The sequence below is a fragment of the Beta vulgaris genome, chromosome 5 (genome assembly GCF_026745355.1).
Source record: "Beta vulgaris subsp. vulgaris cultivar EL10 chromosome 5, EL10.2, whole genome shotgun sequence".
Taxonomy (NCBI): Eukaryota; Viridiplantae; Streptophyta; class Magnoliopsida; order Caryophyllales; family Amaranthaceae; genus Beta; species Beta vulgaris.
This window is the reverse complement of record NC_079206.1, coordinates 61,939,375-61,959,599: the sequence shown is the minus strand read 5'-3', so window position 1 is coordinate 61,959,599 and position 20,225 is coordinate 61,939,375. Positions and strand designations below refer to the sequence as shown.

The 20,225-nt window shown below is 34.9% G+C and overlaps 1 protein-coding gene across 1 annotated transcript; it reads left to right on the top strand.

Annotated features, from left to right (window-relative positions):
* Positions 1-16,213: 16,213 nt before the first annotated feature.
* LOC104894283 (iron-sulfur cluster assembly protein 1) lies at positions 16,214-19,911 on the top strand. Its single transcript, XM_010680475.4, has 3 exons — positions 16,214-16,659; positions 18,416-18,470; positions 19,425-19,911. Exons 1-3 carry the CDS (start codon positions 16,359-16,361, stop codon positions 19,585-19,587), a joined length of 519 nt encoding a protein of 172 aa, XP_010678777.1. The 5' UTR covers positions 16,214-16,358; the 3' UTR covers positions 19,588-19,911.
* The last annotated feature ends 314 nt before the right edge of the window (positions 19,912-20,225 follow it).

The window sequence follows — 20,225 nt, the reverse complement described above, 5'->3', positions numbered from 1 at the left end:
AAAGAGCCTGTAGTGGGATTTATTTGATGACACGACCTTTAAGTCATGAGACCAACCTTTTATTATTAGGTCAACCCTTACTTGGTATATAGTTTTGTATACATTGAGAAGTGCATTTCATTATAGAGCTTGTAGTGAAGATATAATTGCTTCTCTGCCTTCATATTATAGTCTGACTCCTTGTAGTTGACCTAGGTTTGCCCTGCAGTGGTTTGCTATAGATGTTAGACGTGACTTGGCTCTACAATCATATGCGAGCTCTTCTAAAACTTGTTTACAGTCGTTCAGCCTCAATTGCATCTCTAGCTTGCAGTATACATGGCTTGATATATCTCGAATTCGCTCACCATTATGATCTCTACACACAGTTGTTGCACCTGCTACACTAATATTATCTTCAATTTGAAAGAGGTATCAGTATTAATTTTTTTTTCAAGCAATTGGAGGATCCATCCAAGCTAAGGCTTGACCAGTAGGTTCTTTTCTGAATTAATGCATTGACATTACATGTGTTATACCAATCACCGTAGTCCATCTTATCTGTTTTACAGTTTGATCAATATATAGGTTTTGTTTGTCAAACATCTAGAGACTTCTTCTCTTTCAGAAATGTCAAATGGTCAAACCTTACTTGGTACGACATAGTTTTCTCTACATTGAGAAGTAAATTTAGTTATAGATTTAGTAGTGAAGACATAATTGACTTTATATTCAAGAGTAACGAAGTATTTAATTATGTGGAGATTCTATCTATGAAAAGTACACATATTCAAGTAGGTTAATTGCATGATCTATACATCTTTTATGCGATATCCATTATTAATTTTTGTTGACAAGGCCGTTATTAATTGTAGATATGTAGTTATAACCCTTAGTCCTACATATCATCACTATATTCATAGCATATTCTCCAATGATCCTCTTTCACTATGCTGTTAAATTGCACTCCAATAAGCTTCTTTAGGACCACCATTGAGTAATAGATTGAGTAATAGAAAAGAGAATATGTATAAAAAGATATCGTATAAGAATCTATCTATTGACTTCAAATTTATATACTAAAATCTTAACTACTAAATCAAGTAATACATATCTAGTGTGATTATAATAGAGCGAAAATAAATGAAAAATATAAGAAGTCGAAGCATAATCCAGACATAAAAACCAGTTATATATTCAAAGAAAGGGGATACAGAGAGTTTTGTTTCGACCGACTCCCGACGGCGGAGGATATAGCAGTGCGCGCGAGATAGTAGTAGTACGTAGTATCTAATCTTGCATTATTCTTTTAGTTTCCAAAAGTAGGCCACATCTACCTACTCCATAATAACTCCAAATATTAGTAAAAACATAATAATATAAACATTACAATACTATACACTACCGCATTATGTACAAATTTGATGCAAAAAAACTCATGCAAAGTGTCTTCTACTTTTCGGCTTCTTACAGGCTCGTTTAAGTTAAATTGATGATATCGTTATTATAATATTCTCGTACGAATAACAGCCTAGATGTACACTTCAATGCATCTTACCGCATTCTTAATACATTGTTCATGTCTTTCTCCACCCCTTCTTTGTTTCTTTAGTTTGCCTTTTATGGATCAATGCTTTGCTGATCAATTAGTCTAGTTTAGTAGGTCAAACTCTTTAAGAGTAGTGAAAAAGATATAATAAAACTTCATTCTTAAAAAGCGTAGTCGTATAAGGAATATTTCTTTCTACTACGTCAAGTACTACTTAATTTCGAGTTACGTGAATTATGAAGGTCATATAATGACATAACATGTAGAGATGGCTAATAGTGCGGGCCAATCCAGCCCAGCCCACCTCATGGGCCGTGTGGGTCGAGCCAGCAAAAAGCCCAGTCAGCTCGAACCGTGAAATTGGTGGGTGGGTCGTGGGCCAGATTTCTTGAACACAATCCACTAAAGCCCACTACTAAAACCGTCCAGCTCGAACCATAAAACCGGTCCAACCCGACCCATGAACCAGACGAGCCCAATCCAAGTAAATATTGAACCAAATTGTGTATATTTTAATTAAATTGTATATATTTTAATCAAATTGCATATATTATAATTCAATCAAATTTAAAAATAATGAAATTATTCATTAATATTAATATTTATATATATTTTTAATTCATTTTAAAGATTTTATGTAACAATAATGAATAATTTTGAAAAAAAAAATCTCATGCTGACCCGTGAGCCCGGCCCATCCCACCAGACCCACGAACCATGAAAACCGGTAACCAAATCGGTATGGGCCAAGATTTTTCAGCCCGCAGACCAGCCTGCCCAGCCCGCACAAGTGACCATCACTAATAACATGTATAACATCTACTTTAATTCATTATAGAATATTTGATTCTTTTAATTTGATCCAACATGCATATTAAGAAAGTGACAAGGTATAAGTTATAGAGACTTTAGCTGAAAATTATATAAAAAATTTGTTATTATTTTAAATATATATATTTTTTATATTAGGATGGAGTTTTATTAAGGAGGTTGTTAACAACTTGTTTTGTTACAAGCAAAACTTGAAATCATTACAAGGCATTACGGAGCGTAAATATGATGGTGGCTATAAGCATCAAAATACAGAGGAAAATTATATCCAAGCTAGGAATTTATCCATGTCTTCAAAGATGTTGGTCTCTCTTCCTTTATATGTTATTATAAAAGTATACATTAAATAAAATTTGATTATGAATCTCCAACATGATAATATATTTTAAGAATTTATAGTTACATATCAGTGAAAAATATTAATATTGTACAAAAAAAAAAAAGCAACTAATAAAAAAAAAAGATTAAGATTGATTTATGACTGAACATGGTCAGAGGCCAAAGATTATTATTGTACGTCAAATATTGATTAATTAGCATCTCTCTCGTTTCCCAAAGAGGAGTAGTAATTCAAGAAGCACATTCCTTTAATTTCCATCTCATGCACAATCAACGTTAAACAAAGTGTGATAAGAGATGTGAACATTTTATCAAAAAAATAATTATTATGTGTACAAGTGGGAATCAATTATAAAGCCCACAAGTTTTGTTGGTAGTTTTTGGAGTTATGTATATATTATAGCAGACATGATAATTTATGAGTTTAGTGAAACCTAATATTCTCATCATCAAGTTGTAAAAATGGACTAGTTTATCTTGAAGATAAGAAGAGTATAAGTGTATTGGTGCAAAATTGCATCTACCAATCTAATCCAAGAAGACTTGAATAGGGAGAATGATACTTATATATTAAGCCCATGCAACCATCATAATAATGGACAACATTATTCTCCCATGATGCATAAGACAATCCAAGGCTAATTAACACTAAGGTTTCCCTTACATCATTATTGTTTTTTTGGTGGGTTCTTACATCATTTTTTGATTGTTTAAGAACCAATGTCCCGGATTGGGAACCCTAGTAAAGAATGCAAACGTATACAGTATACTAGCTAGCTAGTTGAATCTAATAAAATGAGTTGGCACAAATTAATACTTTAAAAGAAGCTAGGGAAGTTTATATTATCATTTGAATGTAGTGATCAAAATGAAATATATTGGTCTAAGTAGGCAAAATTCTTGTCATAATAGAGAAATTGAAGAGATCCAAATCACAAGGAAACTCATGGGAATTTTGCTCATAATTGGAAATCACAACAATTAGTTTCTGACTAATAGCTAGATTAAAGTTGGGGTGGATAAGGATCGAACAACCTTCAACTTGGTCTCATGATGGGGAGGTGGGAGGCTAGGAGCTCTTACTAGTACTCAAGATCTCACTTGATCCTATGTATAAAAACATCATGTTATGTCTTTGATGAGCATATATAATGAGCACAATGAAGGAATCTAGTGAGTCATATCGATCAACTTCATTGTATGACATTACAATACTAAAATGATTATATGGCTTGAATGATAAAGCATACATGTTATTAGGACAGATAGGATTTGTATGCTCAATTATGTATGCATAAAATCAAAGCATATGACTTTATTTCAATAACTATCTCATTGTTGGCCCTATACATCGCCACGCACGGGTCATGTTGGGTCGATTTTAGACCGATTTATAGGTCGCGTCGGTTTAACTAGGCATTAACCTAAATTGGACCGGTTAGCTAGCTGGTTCGGATCAGGTTTAGGGATGGATTTTCTCAAACTTGGATCAGTTCGATCCATTTTAGTACTCCGGTCGGGATAAATCAATTCGCGTTTGGCCCACCAGCTCGGTTTTTTTAAAAAAACGCAAATGAAAATGCATTTTGATGTTTAGATGCATATGCACTTGTATTGAAAATAAATGATTTTTGATATTGTCCATATACACTAATGTTTTTGATAACTGGGCCAAGGATTAAGAAAGCTTAGGTCGTTTCTCGACCTGTTTAACGGGCATTTCAGGGTGGAGTTCGGTTCAGGTTTGGGCGTAGTTCATAGTGCGGTTTCCTCACAAGTCAACTTGGTCCACAAGAATAATCTGCTTAGTTGTCCGGATATGGGCTGATTCAGGTTCAGTCATCTGACGGTCCAAACCGTGCCAATCTTCTTGGGGGTCGATTCAGGGCTGGGTCCGATTAGGCACACCTAATGGTCACCTCTAGTTGGCCCTATATGTTGATGACAAGATATAAACTACAACTACTTGACTAATATGATTCATTAACGTTATGTAGAGCTTATCAAAGCTAACTTAGTTCAAACATTGTTCAAGCTAGGTATTGTTTTTTTTACCTAAATTTTAGGTTGGGCTTGGTTGGGCCCAAATTATGGGTCAAATAATTTAAGCATACATGTTTTTAGGCCCAAAAACCCCGACTAACCTCTACCCTAAATTTCTAGAGTTTGGACAAAAAAAATTGTTCCAGATTTCAAGTCATATTTGACACCTTGGATTGAAACACTACTTTTTTAGGGCGAAAGCTTCCCTTGGTGAACACCTCTAGGTTATTTATGTGTGTGATAAAGGAAAAACTAGGTCGTCACTAGCCTCCTAAGATCAAACAAAACCTAACTAGATCACTAGACTGAGCAAAGTGATAAGTAAGGGTCGAAATCCACAGGGACTAAGGAACACCAAAATGTATTGATAAAAGAACAAGCTAGACCGGAATCAAGTTGGAAATTGTCGATAACCAACTAAGAACTACGAAAAAAAGCTAAATATGAAAGATAACTAAAGTTAGGAGATGGGATTAAACACCAACTAATCATGAAATAGGCACAAGAATATCAAACATAGAGATAATACATGAACACTACTTGAATTAGCTATTGACCCAACACACAACTCCCATCCTACTCTCATAGGCGGAGAAATCCTCAAGACATCAAATAAGGACTCTCATCCATTACTAACATATCTTGAGGTTCAAAGTAACCCAAGTCAATAATATAAATCAATAGGTCACACTCTCATGCCAACCTAAATCAATAGGTCACACTCTCATGCCAACCTAAATCAATCAACTCCATCTAATATGACATTCAAGTGATCAAATAGAATGCAACATAGATTATAAGAGCTAAACAAGTAATAATTTAATCACGCAAATCTCTAAATCCAATCTCAAATGCCCAATTCAATCATGGTTGAGTTTTCACCCAAACCCTAACCAACAAACTACTCCATAAATACAAAAATGAAGACTTTAGAGAAATTAAACTTTAATAACATGATAATAATCATTAATCTAATATTAAACTAAATAAAATAAATCATAAATAATTAAACTAATCATGAACAACTAATCTAAGAAAAACAATTAAAATAAAATAATAAAAGAGGAGATAGAGTAAGAAATGCTCATTGATTAATGGTTGAAAGTTTCGATACAAATGTCACCCTTGAATCTACAATCTTCCATCTTTCTTTGAGTTTTCTCCCTTTTCTTCCTAAACTAATCTATGGAGGCTAAACCTCCTTAAAACCCTAAAAAGTCTAAAACTAAGAGTGGTGAAAAAATAAAACTAGGCTAATAAGAAAAAAAAAAAACTCTCCCTAAACGATGACTTAAGTGTATTTATACTACTAATATTATGAGAGAAAAATACACAAATAGGAAAAGAGTAGAAACTAGAAAGTAAAGGGAGGTAAAAGAAAAAGGAAAAAGAAAATAAAACCTAAAAACTAAAACCTAAAAACTAAAACCAAAAAGCAGTAGAAAAAGGGAGGAAAGAAAAAAAGGAAAAGAAAAATAGAAATGTGAATAAAAAAAACCAAACCGGAAAGTACAGAAGAAGTGGAGAAAAGAAAGGGAGAAAGAAAAAGGAAAAAAGAAAATAAAACCCCAAAAACAAAACCCCACCCCCTGCTACTCCTTCATCTTCGTCGTTCCTCGCTTCTTCACTGCATCATCATCATCAATTCATCATCAACGGGAATAAACGGCCATTGATTTTCGAAATCAATTTGCTTTTCTGTGATTAATCTCTGCCGTTAATTCATGGCGTAAGAAGTAATCTTAGGATGCCAAGTAAGACCACATCACGTGCTGTTAGTAAATGGGTGAGATTGATGAGCGCGCCCGCTCCATGGTCGCTCATACATTCTGAAATTTTTCTGTTTTGTGGCAATTTTAAACGGAGCGACCGATTGCGGAGGTGGAGTAGGCGGTGCTGCAGGCCATGGTGATGGTGGTGCTGCGGTGTTTGGAGTAGGGAAGATGGTGGTGGATTGGTGTGATGTATTGGGGGAGATGGTGGTGGATTTGTGTGATGTGGGTGTGGTGTAGGTTAAGGATAAGAGTGCGGTGTAGGATATGTCTTGTATTGTCATTTTAAATCTCACACCATAGCTCCAATAAGCTCACCTACAAGCAACATCAAAACACGAGGGGAGATACGAGAGATAAAAAAATAATAAAATAAGAAATAAAAACTAGTAAAAATAATTAATTAATCTAATTAAGCCATAAAATAGAAAAATAAGAATTAAAGGCTTAAAAAGTTAAAATAAATGAAAATAAACTACAAAAATACTCTAAAAACTACCCCTAGAAGTGACATAAATGTCACTTATCAGTGTGTAATGTTTATATACTGAAGTTGGTGCTTTTTTACATACATAACCAAAAAAAAAAACTGAAGAGGATATGCTACCAAAAATATTAATAGTTAAAATTAGGATTTTTTTATTTTAATAATGTAATCTTTTGGCCATCCGCAAATAATAGAGCAACCTTTTGATTATTTCATAATAAGACAACTTTTATACCCCATTAACATTTGGTAGGTCAAGTTGACCGATGACTTGAAGAAATGGTAATTTTTTAATTAAAACCCATTAACAAACTTAATTCTAATTAATAATATTAAATAAACTTTAATAAAAAACCTAAACTAAACCCACCCCCTCCCTCCCCTTCCCAAGCCACGCGACTCCCCTCCATCCCCTTCCCCAGCCACGACAACCCCCCTTCCCCAGCCACGACAACCCTCCCCTTCCCCAGCCACGCCACCCCCTCCCTCCCCTTCCCCAGCCACGACAACCCCCCCTTCCCTAGCCACTGCCACCCCCATCCCCCCTTCCCTAGCCACTGCCACCCCCATCCCTCCCCTTCCCCAACCACGACCACCCCCTCCCTCTTTCTCTCTCCTCGCCATCCCCGACCCACATAATAACAACCATACCCTAACCCCACCCCCTCCATCCCCGACTCCAGCCCCACCTCCCCCACCCCGAAAAACCGTCAGGAAGCCTTGAAACAGGTGGTTGCAGCAATGCAGCGCCGCACGGGGGGAACTCTCTGGGGTTGGGTTGTGGGTCAAGTAGAAGAAGAGAAGGGGCAAAGATGGGGTGGGTGAGGGTGGCATTGGACCCGACGGTGAGGAAAGAGGTGGCTCATGTTGCGTAAAGGGTGGTTGGGGTGGGGGGAGGAGAGAGTGGCGTGGCAGTGGGTGGGGGGAGGAGAGAGAGGGGGTTTACGGTGCGGTGAGGGGGCTAGGGGGGTTTTATCTTCTTTTTTTTAATCTTTTGTTTTTAAATTTTTTTTATATAATTTGTTTATGGAACCAATTATTATGCGACACGTGTCCCATTTTACCTATTCTTCAGGTTATAACCGGTTTTGACCTACCCAAAGTTAATGGGGTATAAAGGTTGTCTTATTGTGGAATAATCAAAAGGTTGCTCTATTATTTGCGAATGGCCAAAAGGTTGCATTATTAAAATCAAAAAATCCTTAAAATTATGTATGCAAAACAATAAAAAAAAAGTAGAGCAACTATTTACAAACGAAAGGAAGAGTTCAATTTTTGTACTTCTTCCAACAAATACTACTTATAAGTAATTCTAATTGTTTGATCACTAGTATTTAACAGCAAGTAACATATATGTGTTCACTTCAACTTAACAAAATAGTAGCATTTGGTAAATATTTGTTAGTTAGTTATGATTAGCAAAAACAGGTTCCAATCATTTTGCTTGGTAAAATCAGTAAACTGTACATGTATAATAGAAATAAGTTTTAATTAGTAAAAATAAGGCTTGATACACAATCCAGTTTCAATTAATTTCAAAACAATTTAGTTTATAACTAGATCGGGAAGTGCACCATGCATGGCCTTGAAAAAAGGGGTTGCTAAACGCTGCCTCACTTTACTAACGCAGCCTAAAAAACCCTATTATCATATTCTTTCTAAAAAACCCTTTCTCTCTCTAAAAATATTCTCTCCTCCTCTCTAATATAAAAAAACTTCATCGAAGATCTACAACTTTTAATTTCATATTCAATGGACCATAATTTTGACCCAATCGAAGTTCAATATGATGTAAGTTGTGAATTTTTTTCGTAATTATGATAGGTCGGACGATTCGCGCATGATTTGCCTTATTTCGTGCAATCTACACGAACATGATTAGTATGTTTCGTGCAGACTATACGAAACAATTGATTTTGTTTCGTGCAGATTGCACGAAACAATTGAATCCGTTTCGTGCAGCTTGCATGAAATACTGTATTTCGTTTCGTGCACATTGCACGAGATCTTCTATTTTTGTTTCGTGAAAAAAAACAGTAAGAGTTATTCCATTCAATTATACAACAAGCCAATTTCATAGAATTTGAAGTACAAAAAAGTACTTCTTTCATCAATGGTATTTTCAAACAAAAACAAGTATTGGTTATAAAATCATAAAAACGCAACAATTTGCTCCAACGAAACATGACCAACGAGCCAGAAATTTAACAAAAATGCAGCAATAAGAAAATCAGAAAAACGTAGCAATCAAAAAATTAGCAAAACGCATCAATTTGCCAACCAGCCAGAATTTTTCAAAAAGAAAAACCGAAGAACTGCCCGATTTGCTCCAAAGTCGTGAAATTTGGTTAAAAATCAAGACCCAATTCGCATTGCACGGAGCCAAGAACACAATCACTCATGCAAATCACCCCAAAAGATGGAGAATTGGATACAAATTATTCTTGAATCAACCCCAATTTGTTCAACATCTGAAGAGGACGAAGAGGGAAGATGGAAAGAGAAAGGAGTGGAGAGAGGAGTAGTTAGAGAGAGAAATGGGGAAATCGCCCCATATGATGGAGAATTGGGTACAAATTACTCTTGGATCAAAAACATCTTTAAGAGGACGAAGAAGGAAGAAGGAAGAATGAGAGAGAGAGAGAGGAGTGGAGAGGAGAGTAGTTAGAGAGAGGAGTGGAGAGGAGAGTAGTTAGAGAGAGAAATGGGTTTTTAAGGCTAAGGGTATTTTAGATATTTTGTAGGGTTGTATTAGTAAAGTGAGGTTATATTTAGCAACCATGTGAAAAAATCATATTGAGCAAAAATTACTTTAACCATTGTTATCATTTGTAATCAATTTCAGTTAACAAAAAATATTTTTATTAAGTAAGATTCAGTTATAACAATACACCAGGGAGTTCGTTTTACAAGTAACTAGTCTTACATGCACACATTGCGTGTGAAAACATATACAAAATTAAATTAATTGTGTCGAACAACAATCTTTGCATTTTGTTTTTTCAAAAAACATCTCTTCAATTTAAATGTGGTACTTTTCTTCCCACTTTTTTTTGTTCAAATGAAGCAGTTAGTTATCCCTCTTTTTTTCTTTTTCTATTTTTTGGTGTCTCCCATATTAGAGATTAGAGATAAGTAAAAATCAATTTCAATAATAAGAAAAAGTAATTATAATCACCGTAGTTTTCATCCAATTATTGTATTAACCAACGTAGACCATTGTTATTAAAATCCCGATCCGGATCTTACGATTGTACAATTCTATGATCCGGAAGAACCTCATCGATCCTGATCCTACATATGATCTTTCGATCCTACCTAACCACACAAAAACATATTGTATGATTTTAATACGATTCTACGATCCGAGTCAATCGTAAAAAAATCATAAAGTAATTTCACATATTAAATTTCTCCTATCAGATTTTGATTATGACATGTTACTTCAATATTATAGTATTGAAAAAACTATCACCATTTGTTAATGAAATAATTCATTATTAATTTGTGTAAAATTTTAACATGAGTTTCTCACCATATTCTATCATAATTATCTCTATTTTATGGAATTGTAGGATCTTACGATAATACGTACAATCCGACCCCTACGATCCAAAGTAGGATCTCGATCCTGCTAACATTGACGTAGACATGTTAGAACTATTAACAACTATTGCAATAACTAGTATAGAGAAATACTACCACAAAAAGCTACTTTTGTAAATCAAACAAACTTCTCTTACAGTTAACACTGCCAAATATGATTGTTAAATACGACCTCGCTTTACTAAACATAACTCTTTAAAACATTCAAAATACCCCTGTTCCTCATAACCCCTTTGTGCCTTTACATATTCCTCTCTCTGTTCTCCCACCCCTCCTTCATCTCTCGTCCAAAATTTTACCCAATTTTAATTATTGTGAAAGAAAGTAGGTCAATGAAGGTCTAAGAGTAGTAGCCTTTTTATGTACTAGGTCTAGCCATATAAAGAAATTTAAGGATTTATTTTACTTTCTATGAGCAAGTTGGTAAAAGGTAACAATATAAAAGTGAAGTTTAATGAGTGTGGGTGTATTTTTCAGGACCGCCCTTGTACTGATGAAGAACTAGGACATGGAGAGAAGGAGTATGGATCGTATAGATTTCAGGAAGGCGGGAGAAGAACTAAAGAAAAAAAGAGAGAAGTGAATGATAAAGATGTTTTTGTAAGAAATGTTAAGAAAACTTTGAGAAATGTTAAATTGAATGTAATGCATGCCAGACTCGGCCATAGTTCTTCATCAAAGATGCAACATTTGGATATTTGTGATTGTAAGGGATTGAAAGTTTTTTATTGTGATACTTGTCATGTTTCTAAGCACCATAAACTACCTTTCTCCCTGAGCAGTAATAGAGCTAAGGAATTTTTGGACTTAATCCATGTTGACTTATGGGGGCCATACACGGTGAAGACAATTTCAAGAGCAAGTTACTTCCTAATAACTATAGTAGATGACTATTGTAGAGTAACCTGAACTCATTTATTGAGTAATAAATGGTGAGAGATTTTCTGATAGAGTTTCTAGCTAGCTCATGTAGAAACTCAATTTGGAAATAAAATGAAGGAAATCGGGAGTGATAATGGTACTGAAATAGTACAAGATGAATGTGGGAGATTTTTCAGAGAAAAGGGTATAGTTCATCAGAGGAGCATACATGGAGTCCCTCAGCAAAATGGGAGGGTGAGAGAAAGCACAAAGCTTTGCTTGAATGTGCTAGATCTCTCAGATTACATGCAGGTCTACCTAAGTATTGTAGGGATAATGCATTTTAGCAGCTACTCACCTCATAAACTTACTTCCTAGTGCTGTAATAGGGTGGCAAACTCCCTATGAGAGACTAATGAAACAAAAGCGTAATTATGATCATTTGAGAGTAATTGGGTGCTTGTGTTATGCAAGCAAAATAGGACGAGTCGGTGATAAATTTGATGAAAAGGGTATAAGATGTGTGCTAGTTCGGTACCCCTATGCCTAAAAGGGATACAAATTATATGATTTAGAAAAGAAAAGAATTTTTACAAGTAAAGATGTAATATTTAAAGAAGAATTCTTCCTCTTTTGAACACCTTAAAAGTGAAAGATAAGATGAAACTGTGTATGAGTTCTCTTCCTATAGATGGAACTAACCATGTATAGGATAATATACATGCATGCCGAAGAAGAGGAGAATATTGCTCACACAACTCATGAAGAAAGAGTGACTGAGGGAGATGAAGTGATGGTTAGAGAGAATGATGATGATGAAAATGCCATAGGCATAAGAGATGCAGATGAGGATCAAATGACAGCTAATGATGAAGCTGTTCACATCAGTCCAAAGAGATTAACTAGGGAAAGAACACTTCCTAAAAGATTGGAAGATTATGAATTTCAGCTTCCTCCAAGTAATCTGAGTCACATGGAGGAGACATCACCAAGTTTCAATGTTGTCACACTTGGTGATGATGAAAGATATACTACAAAATATCTATGTTCCCTAAATGATGTTCTCAAAATCGAAGAATCGGGTAGCTACAAAGAAGTTGTTCAGCAACAATGGTGGGTCAAAGCTATGAAGAGTGAGTTAGATGCTTTAGAAAAAATGATATCTGGAATTTGACAGACCTGCCTGCTGGCAAACAAGCCATAGATAGTAAATGGGTCTATAAGACCAAGCTTAGACCAGATGGCAGCATATAAAGATTAAAAGAAAGACTAGTTGCTAGAGGTGATAAGCAACTAAAGGGGAAGGATTACAAGCATACTTCTCTTCAGTTGCAAAATTTGCAACTGTGATAATTTTGATGTCTTTGGCAGCTGTCAAGGAGTGGATGTTGCATCAATTGGACATTAATAATGTATTCCTTCATGGGTTTATTGAAGAAGAAATATATATGAGGCCCTCTCTATGGACACAAAGGAAAAGATGAAGGAAAAGTATGCAAGCTTTAAAGAAGTTTATATGGATTAAAGCAGGCGTTTAGACAATGGAACATACAACTTAAAAAGTTCCTATTTGCAAGAGATTTTGAACAATCTAAAAGAGATTATTCTCTTTTTTGTAGAAGAAAGAAAGACAAATGTTGTGTGGTTTTGGTTTATGTTAATGATCTCTTAGTGACTGGAGATGAATGGAATATATTGATGTTCTTAAATCAGAATTACATCAAAAATTCACTATCAAGGACTTGGGAGAGATGAGATATTTTCTTGGCCTAGAAGTGTCAAGAAATGCTACATTTATCACTTTGAATCAAAGAAAGTATGCTTTGGATATAGTGGAGAACACAAGTTTGCTTGAATGTAAGCCAGTTAAATATCCTTTTTCCAAAGGGAATTAAGTTGTCAACTGATCACGGAGAAATTATGGAGAACCCGGAGAGTTTTAGGAGGTTAATTGGTAGGTTACTTTATCTAAACTTGAGTAGACCAAACCTCTCTCATTCAGTGTAGCAGCTCAGCCAATTCATGAGTTGTCCAAGGAATAAACCACACTGGGATGTTGCATTCCATGTGGTTAAATACCTCAAAGGGACCATCAATTAAGCCAATTCAGATATCTTTATGACAGGATTTTGTGATGCAAACTGGGGACTTGTGCCTTCTCTAACAGGGTATTGTGTGGTTATTGGTGGATCCTTGGTCTCATGTAATACCAAGAATCAAAAGACAGTTTCAAAAGCTTCAGCAGAATCAACGTATAGGATTATGTCTCAAACAACAAGTGAATTGGTGTGGGTTCATGGCATTCTTGAAGACCTTCATTTCTCTATCCCTACCCCAATAACTCTTTATTGTGACAACAAAACTGCACATTACATTGCACAAAATCCAGTTCATCATGAAAGAACAAAACATCTCAAGCTGAATTGCCATTATGTTAGAGAACATATTGAGGGGGGGGGGGTATACTGTCTACCTCAAATCTGCCCTCCAATAATTGACTGACATTATGACTAATCTCAGAGAGCCAACACAACTATCTTTGCCTCAAGTTAGGCCTTTGCACCTTGGAAAAAGTCCAACTTGAAGGGAGTGAATTGAATAAAGTATCACAAGATTATACTGATCATAGTATTTATTATACATAGTTTTTATTCTTTATTTGTATAGCTAGTTTTATGTTAGTTTTTCTTATTTGTTTTTTACACATTTATATATTTATTTTGTCTTTTAGCTTGGTGCTCTCTCATTAGTTAAGGTGATATATATAAGAGGCACTATAGAGCCTAGGTTAAGACTTAAGCTGTAAGAATTGATGTGCATCATGCTCCAACTTAATGTTACTCTTAGTATTAGAATTGCATGTTTATTTTTCATCATGAATCCTTGTTATAATACTTCGAATTACATTTTCTTATTATACCTGCATGTTCCGTTATTAGACTTTTATGTTAATTTATTAATAGATCTATCTCGACATGCATACCGGTGTTTATTTCAACTTATTATTGCTTATTTAAACTTATTTATATCTAAACTACTTTGAACTTATCCAAACTTAATAAACGTTATTATTAGACCTTATATGAACTTATTAGATCTTATTTGAACTTATTAAACCTTATTTTATAAAAGAAAATTTTCATAAATCTACTTTTTATAATCAATTTTTTTCAAAAAAAAAACTACCTTTTGAAAATTTTCTTTCAAAAAACTACTGTATATAATAAATTTCTTTCAATATATTTTTCGCTAAGCTAAACCTATTAGAACTGAATTTATCCAAATATACTTTTTCTTATTTTTTTGATCCATATGAGCCAGAAACGAGTACAAATAAGGGGAAGGGGGATTCAAAATAATTTGTTATAAGTACAAATAATACAATAATTTGTTTTTTTTATCCATATGATGATATGAGCCGTAAAGATAGTATAAAATACAAAGAAAAAGAAGAGGATTCGAACCTGTGAGTCTGTGACCTATCCTTCGCGATACCTCAATCTTTAACTATAGGACAAGAAATCCTTCATTAATAATAAAGAGTCCGTTTTTGGAGAGACGGTCTCACGTTAGTGTTAACGTGAGATCGCTGATGTCATACTGACATCACACATGTGCAGCAAACCAACAATAGAATTAGTTAATCGCTTGCACCTATTAGTTATGCTAGCCTTAAATTGCTTCTGGATGAATTAGTTAAACGCTGAAGTATATATTAGATAAGCGGTGGAGTATATTAGTTAAGCGCTGGAGCATATTAGTTAATCGCTGGAGTATATTAGTTAAACGCTGAAGAATATAGTTAAGCGCTAAAGTATATTATTTATATCATAAAATTCAAATTATAATGCATTTTATTGGCCATAACTTCAATATCACGCATAAATAATTATGTCTTTCTCAAAAAAAATTAATGCACTAATTCTATCATAAACCCTCCAAAACAAACCCAGCATGCTCGTCTATTCAATAAGTCAGACAACAAAGAATTGCAGCAAACAAAACTGGGGCAAAAATCACCATCTTTAACACACAAAAACACATTAGCAGCTTCAATCAAGAAACCCTTTTTCTTACAAACATTAATTACTATATCAAAAACTAAAGATTTTGATTCACATCTATTATATTCCCTCACACAACTAGCCACAAAATCAAAAACCCATGAAGGGAGGATGTCATTGTCGATGGGATTCGAACATATGTTCAATGACCCCATTCGCAAGAGTAAAACAGCTAGAATTACAAAGAAGAACAACCAAAATTGAGAAAGAAAACAAATTTTGATGAATACCTAGTTTGAGAATAATATGACCAGTTGAAGAAACCCAGAAGTTTAGTTGGATTAGAAAACTAGTTATGATGAAGAACATATTGAATAATATCTGGGTTTAGGCATTTAACTTCTTAGTGATGTTTGAAGAACCCATTAAAATTGAAGTGTTGAAATTTCTTCAACATTTTCGCCATTAGAGAGATTCAAGGTGGTGAAATTGCGGAGAAATAATATGAGTTTTGTGTGTTTTCCGTGTAAAAAACAATAATAACTAAATACCCAAATATCATAACTATTTATCAGAAAACAATAACTAATAGCCAGAATCACAACTATCAACCATAAAACCATAAATAAAGGTTGAGGCTTAGATTTGGACGAAAAACATACTCATCTCACGTTAGTGTTAACATGAGACGGTCTTTTATAAGACTTTGCAAATAATAAAATAATTTGTGGCGAGAATCTCCCCACAAAACCGACTCACAAATCTCTGATTTATTATAACCACCCGAAACCCCAACCTCCCTCTTTCTTGGAACGTTCAATCCAAAAATCCAACACAAAACCCTAAATCACAACAAACACCAAATTCTCTCTTTCAAACACAACAATATGCTGCGTCAATGCTGCAAATCTTTTTTAGGGCACACCCAGCTGCAATCGCAATTACGCGGGGCACCTGTGAGCCTCACGCGCCACTACCATGAAAGAGTTGTCGATCACTACAATAACCCTAGAAATGTGGGTTCTTTCGATAAGAACGACCCGGATGTGGGAACGGGTCTTGTGGGTGCTCCGGCATGTGGAGATGTTATGAAGCTTCAAATTCGGGTCGATGATAAAACGGGAAAGATTGTTGATGCTCGTTTTAAGACTTTTGGTTGTGGGTCTGCTATTGCTTCTTCTTCTGTTGGTATGTTTTTCGAGGGTTTTTTTTGAGTTAATTGATCGTGGTTTTGATTGATGTGTTTTATTTTTAGGGTTTGGTGTTGAATTTGAGTATTTTGTTTGATTGTTTGGATGTTTTTGTATTTGGGTTTGGTTGATTTTGATCATATGATGGTTTGATTGAGTTGGGTTTTTTTTCGTTTGTGTCAATGTTTGCATTTTGAGCAGGTTGGTGTTGAATTTTGTTCTTGATAGTTTTGGGGGTTTTGTTGGTTATTGGTATGTTCGGTTTAAATATTTTTTTAGCTGCTTTGGTGTGTGGACAGCATTTGGTTTAATTTGTTTAACATGATGATTTGCAATCGATTATTTGGGTTCATTGCAGGTAATTCATAATTTTTTCTATGCTTGCATAAGTATATAAGAGAGATAATATATGGTGTATGCCGTTATTCATAGTAGGATTATATTTTTGTTACTCGTTTCCATTTTACATCAAGTATTTGTGTTGGGTTCTGAATATCCGACATGGTATGGACACTTCAACTCTCCATTTTGGGCGAAACTTTCTCATAAAATAGCTTAGTCAAATACTTGGACATTTACCCGGCAATAAGTACCCAAGTGCGAGTACTATAACTTGTGCTGAATGGTATGTGCTAGTATCTATTAAAGAGAACAAACTAGGAGAATTATAGTCTTTGCTTACAGTAACTAGTGCCCTGCAATCCCGCATACCATAGCTTGATACTTTTAGAACCCCCTGTCCCTCCAAAAATAAGGGAGAAAAAGAGAGCAGATTGGTAATCGTGGTTTACATTTGATTTCATTTGGTTTGCTCTCTAATCATTAGTATACTTCTTATTGTGAACAAGTTAGCATTAAATTAGAATTATATGTTTTTGGACTTCTCTTTCTGTGTGAATATGTGGTATTTGATATTGATCAAGACAAAATTACTTTATTGGTTGACGAATCATGTTTTGAAAGAGGCAGCTTGATCTATATCTTCATGCTGCAAAATACTGCATATGCATTCTTAGGCAATGTTCTTGGGTAAGGATTAACTTGTGTTTATATGAGTATAAATTTATGAGGAGAAGTTAAAATGTCGGAGTCTTCCCTGCATTGCTACTCAAAATTGTAGATTAATCTTTTAGATGTTTGGATGGTGCAATCCCACGTTATCTCTCAGCTGATTTGTAGAGCATCTTTGAGATGTTTGGATATTGGAATCCCATGTTCTCCGATCAACGGAAGGTTTCTATGAAAAGCGGGGTTTGCTTAGGGTCGTTTTGTTGTTTGTTGTCTGTCTCGTACTCTTTGAAAGTCAGTCATGCCAAGCACATAAGTGCAGTTTGCTCTAGTGCCACTGCCCAATCTTAATATGACTCTTAGAAGTGCCTTGGCCTGGAGATGTGTTATTCAGAGGTATATCTGTTGTCCTGCCATCTTGTCATCCTTCATATGTGTCAGGTCCAGTATTTTCCATCTAAAAATGTTGATAATTGCTAGAAGCAACCAGTTGTGAATTATTTCAGAATCACCTCTCCTATTAGAGATGCCTCCACTGCTGTGAAATAGAGAAACTAAAATATCTCTTGAGATTTAATGATGTTATTGAGAGTTTCAGTTCCTTCTAATGCTACCTGTATTTGCTGGTGCTATTATCTGTGATCATTTAATATTTCCTGTGAGCAAGATTTGTCAAATAAAGCCTATATTATCTCCCTCTTTTGTGAAAATTCTGACTGTTGTCTTGTTCTGTTTCTTTTCTTCAGCTACTGAGTGGGTCAAAGGGAAACAAATGGAAGATGTGGTGTCCATAAAAAATACGTAAGTTGCTTTTTAGCTATGCTCTTGGTCTGATATAGTTCTTCTACTATCGCTTGAGTAGAATTCTTCATGGCTGTATTAGATTTCTTGTTATATTGATTGTCTATTTACTGTGTTCATGGGGAGCGAAAACATAGTTTTTGTCCTTTTAGCAGGGCCTGACATTTTGGGTGGGAAGTGAATAGTTGAAACCTGGCTGTTCTATTGATTCATATGTACCATATTAGCTTTTTGTACTAGGTTTTTTTTTCCAGTGCAGCCGTCATTAATGTCCTGAATACTATGCATGAGCTCATTGTGAGTCAGACACCCGAAGTGAGCCTTGTTAGAGGCAGTTGGGTAGTTCTACGTGTATATTAATATAATTGTGAACATGTGACGGGTGTAACAACTAACGCGTAAAATGCAGGCCTTTTGCTGTAACACTCATTCTCATGAGTTATAGCATATGTATGAGTTATAACAACTTTTCTGGCTTTTATAACTGTGACATAATTGATGAATTAGGGATGATCCTTATTAACCAAGTTTTAATGTAGCTGCAACATGTACTCTTTGTTTCTTGGCTCTTCATTTTATGTGTACTCGTATTTGATCCTAGATAGTTCGACATCGGTAGTGATTGTTCCGCACTTTGCTTTGAGCCAATATTCTGGTAATTTCTCATAAAATAGTTGACTTACATTTTTGGTTACGTCACTCTCAAAGAGCTCATGCATACTAATCTGGGAGACTGGGACATAGCATGGACTGACGGCCTGACCACAACTAGACGAGCATGTTTTTTTTATATATTTATTATAAAAAATAGCTCAGACCCTAGTACCCGAGCAACATAGCATGGACTAACCACACCTAGACAAACATGTTTAAATTTTAAAATGCTGTGTGGTGCAACATCTGCCTACTTTTCCAACTTTTGGTGTTTGAGAACCCAGATTTGATGTATTACAGGGAAATTGCAAAACATTTGTCACTCCCACCAGTGAAACTGCATTGCAGTATGCTTGCTGAGGATGCAATCAAAGCAGCTGTGAAAGACTATGAAGCAAAGCGTGCAAAACAAAATGGTAGCAGCGCGGAGGCTGCATCCAGTGAGAAGGTTGCTGATGCATGAAGTGGACGCACTTATCTGGTCGCTGATGTTGCAGACTGAAATTAGCGGTAGCTTTACTGCTAGTGTATGATCCCATCTTGTATAAATAAATGGTTGCACCAGCATAGCATCACTTGGTTTTTTTTTTTTTTTTTTTTTGGGTGAACATTTGGGTTTTGCTTTAGGCAAAGTTATCTTAAACTAGGTTTATCTTACCTCAGTTTATGTATATTAATTTTGCACGTGGACTATAATTTCAGTAGTTTATTCTGTCTTCAGATGATGATGAAGAGAAACAGGTTTCCGAATTAATATGGAGAGGTTGTTGCATTTGGTGTTTGACTAGTAACTGTGTCATGTAACTCATTATGGTGTACTGCTATTAAACTGCAAAGAACCTTTACAAGTGGACCCTGTATTGAGCTTGTTTTTTGTTACCTTTTTTCCCATGGCTTATTTGTACTTGTTTTTCTTTTTTTTTTTTCAAAAAATAATCTCTATTGTTCTTTATGGTTTTTACTCATATAATGCTCACAGTTATCTAATAGCAAATGTGCAAAAAGAGATTAAGATTTTAGGAAAAGATAGAGGAAATATATAATGGTTCAGATTTAGTTACTATGTTACTAATTTTAATCATATTCCTCGACACGGAAACA

Excerpts from the sequence above, each read along its gene's own strand:
- LOC104894283 (XM_010680475.4), top strand. The coding sequence starts at position 16,359 with ATGCTGCGTCAATGCTGCAAATCTTTTTTAGGGCACACCCAGCTGCAA. Across the intron at positions 16,660-18,415 it reads TATTGCTTCTTCTTCTGTTG|CTACTGAGTGGGTCAAAGGG; the intron begins GTATGTTTTTCG and ends TCTTTTCTTCAG. Across the intron at positions 18,471-19,424 it reads GTGGTGTCCATAAAAAATAC|GGAAATTGCAAAACATTTGT; the intron begins GTAAGTTGCTTT and ends GATGTATTACAG.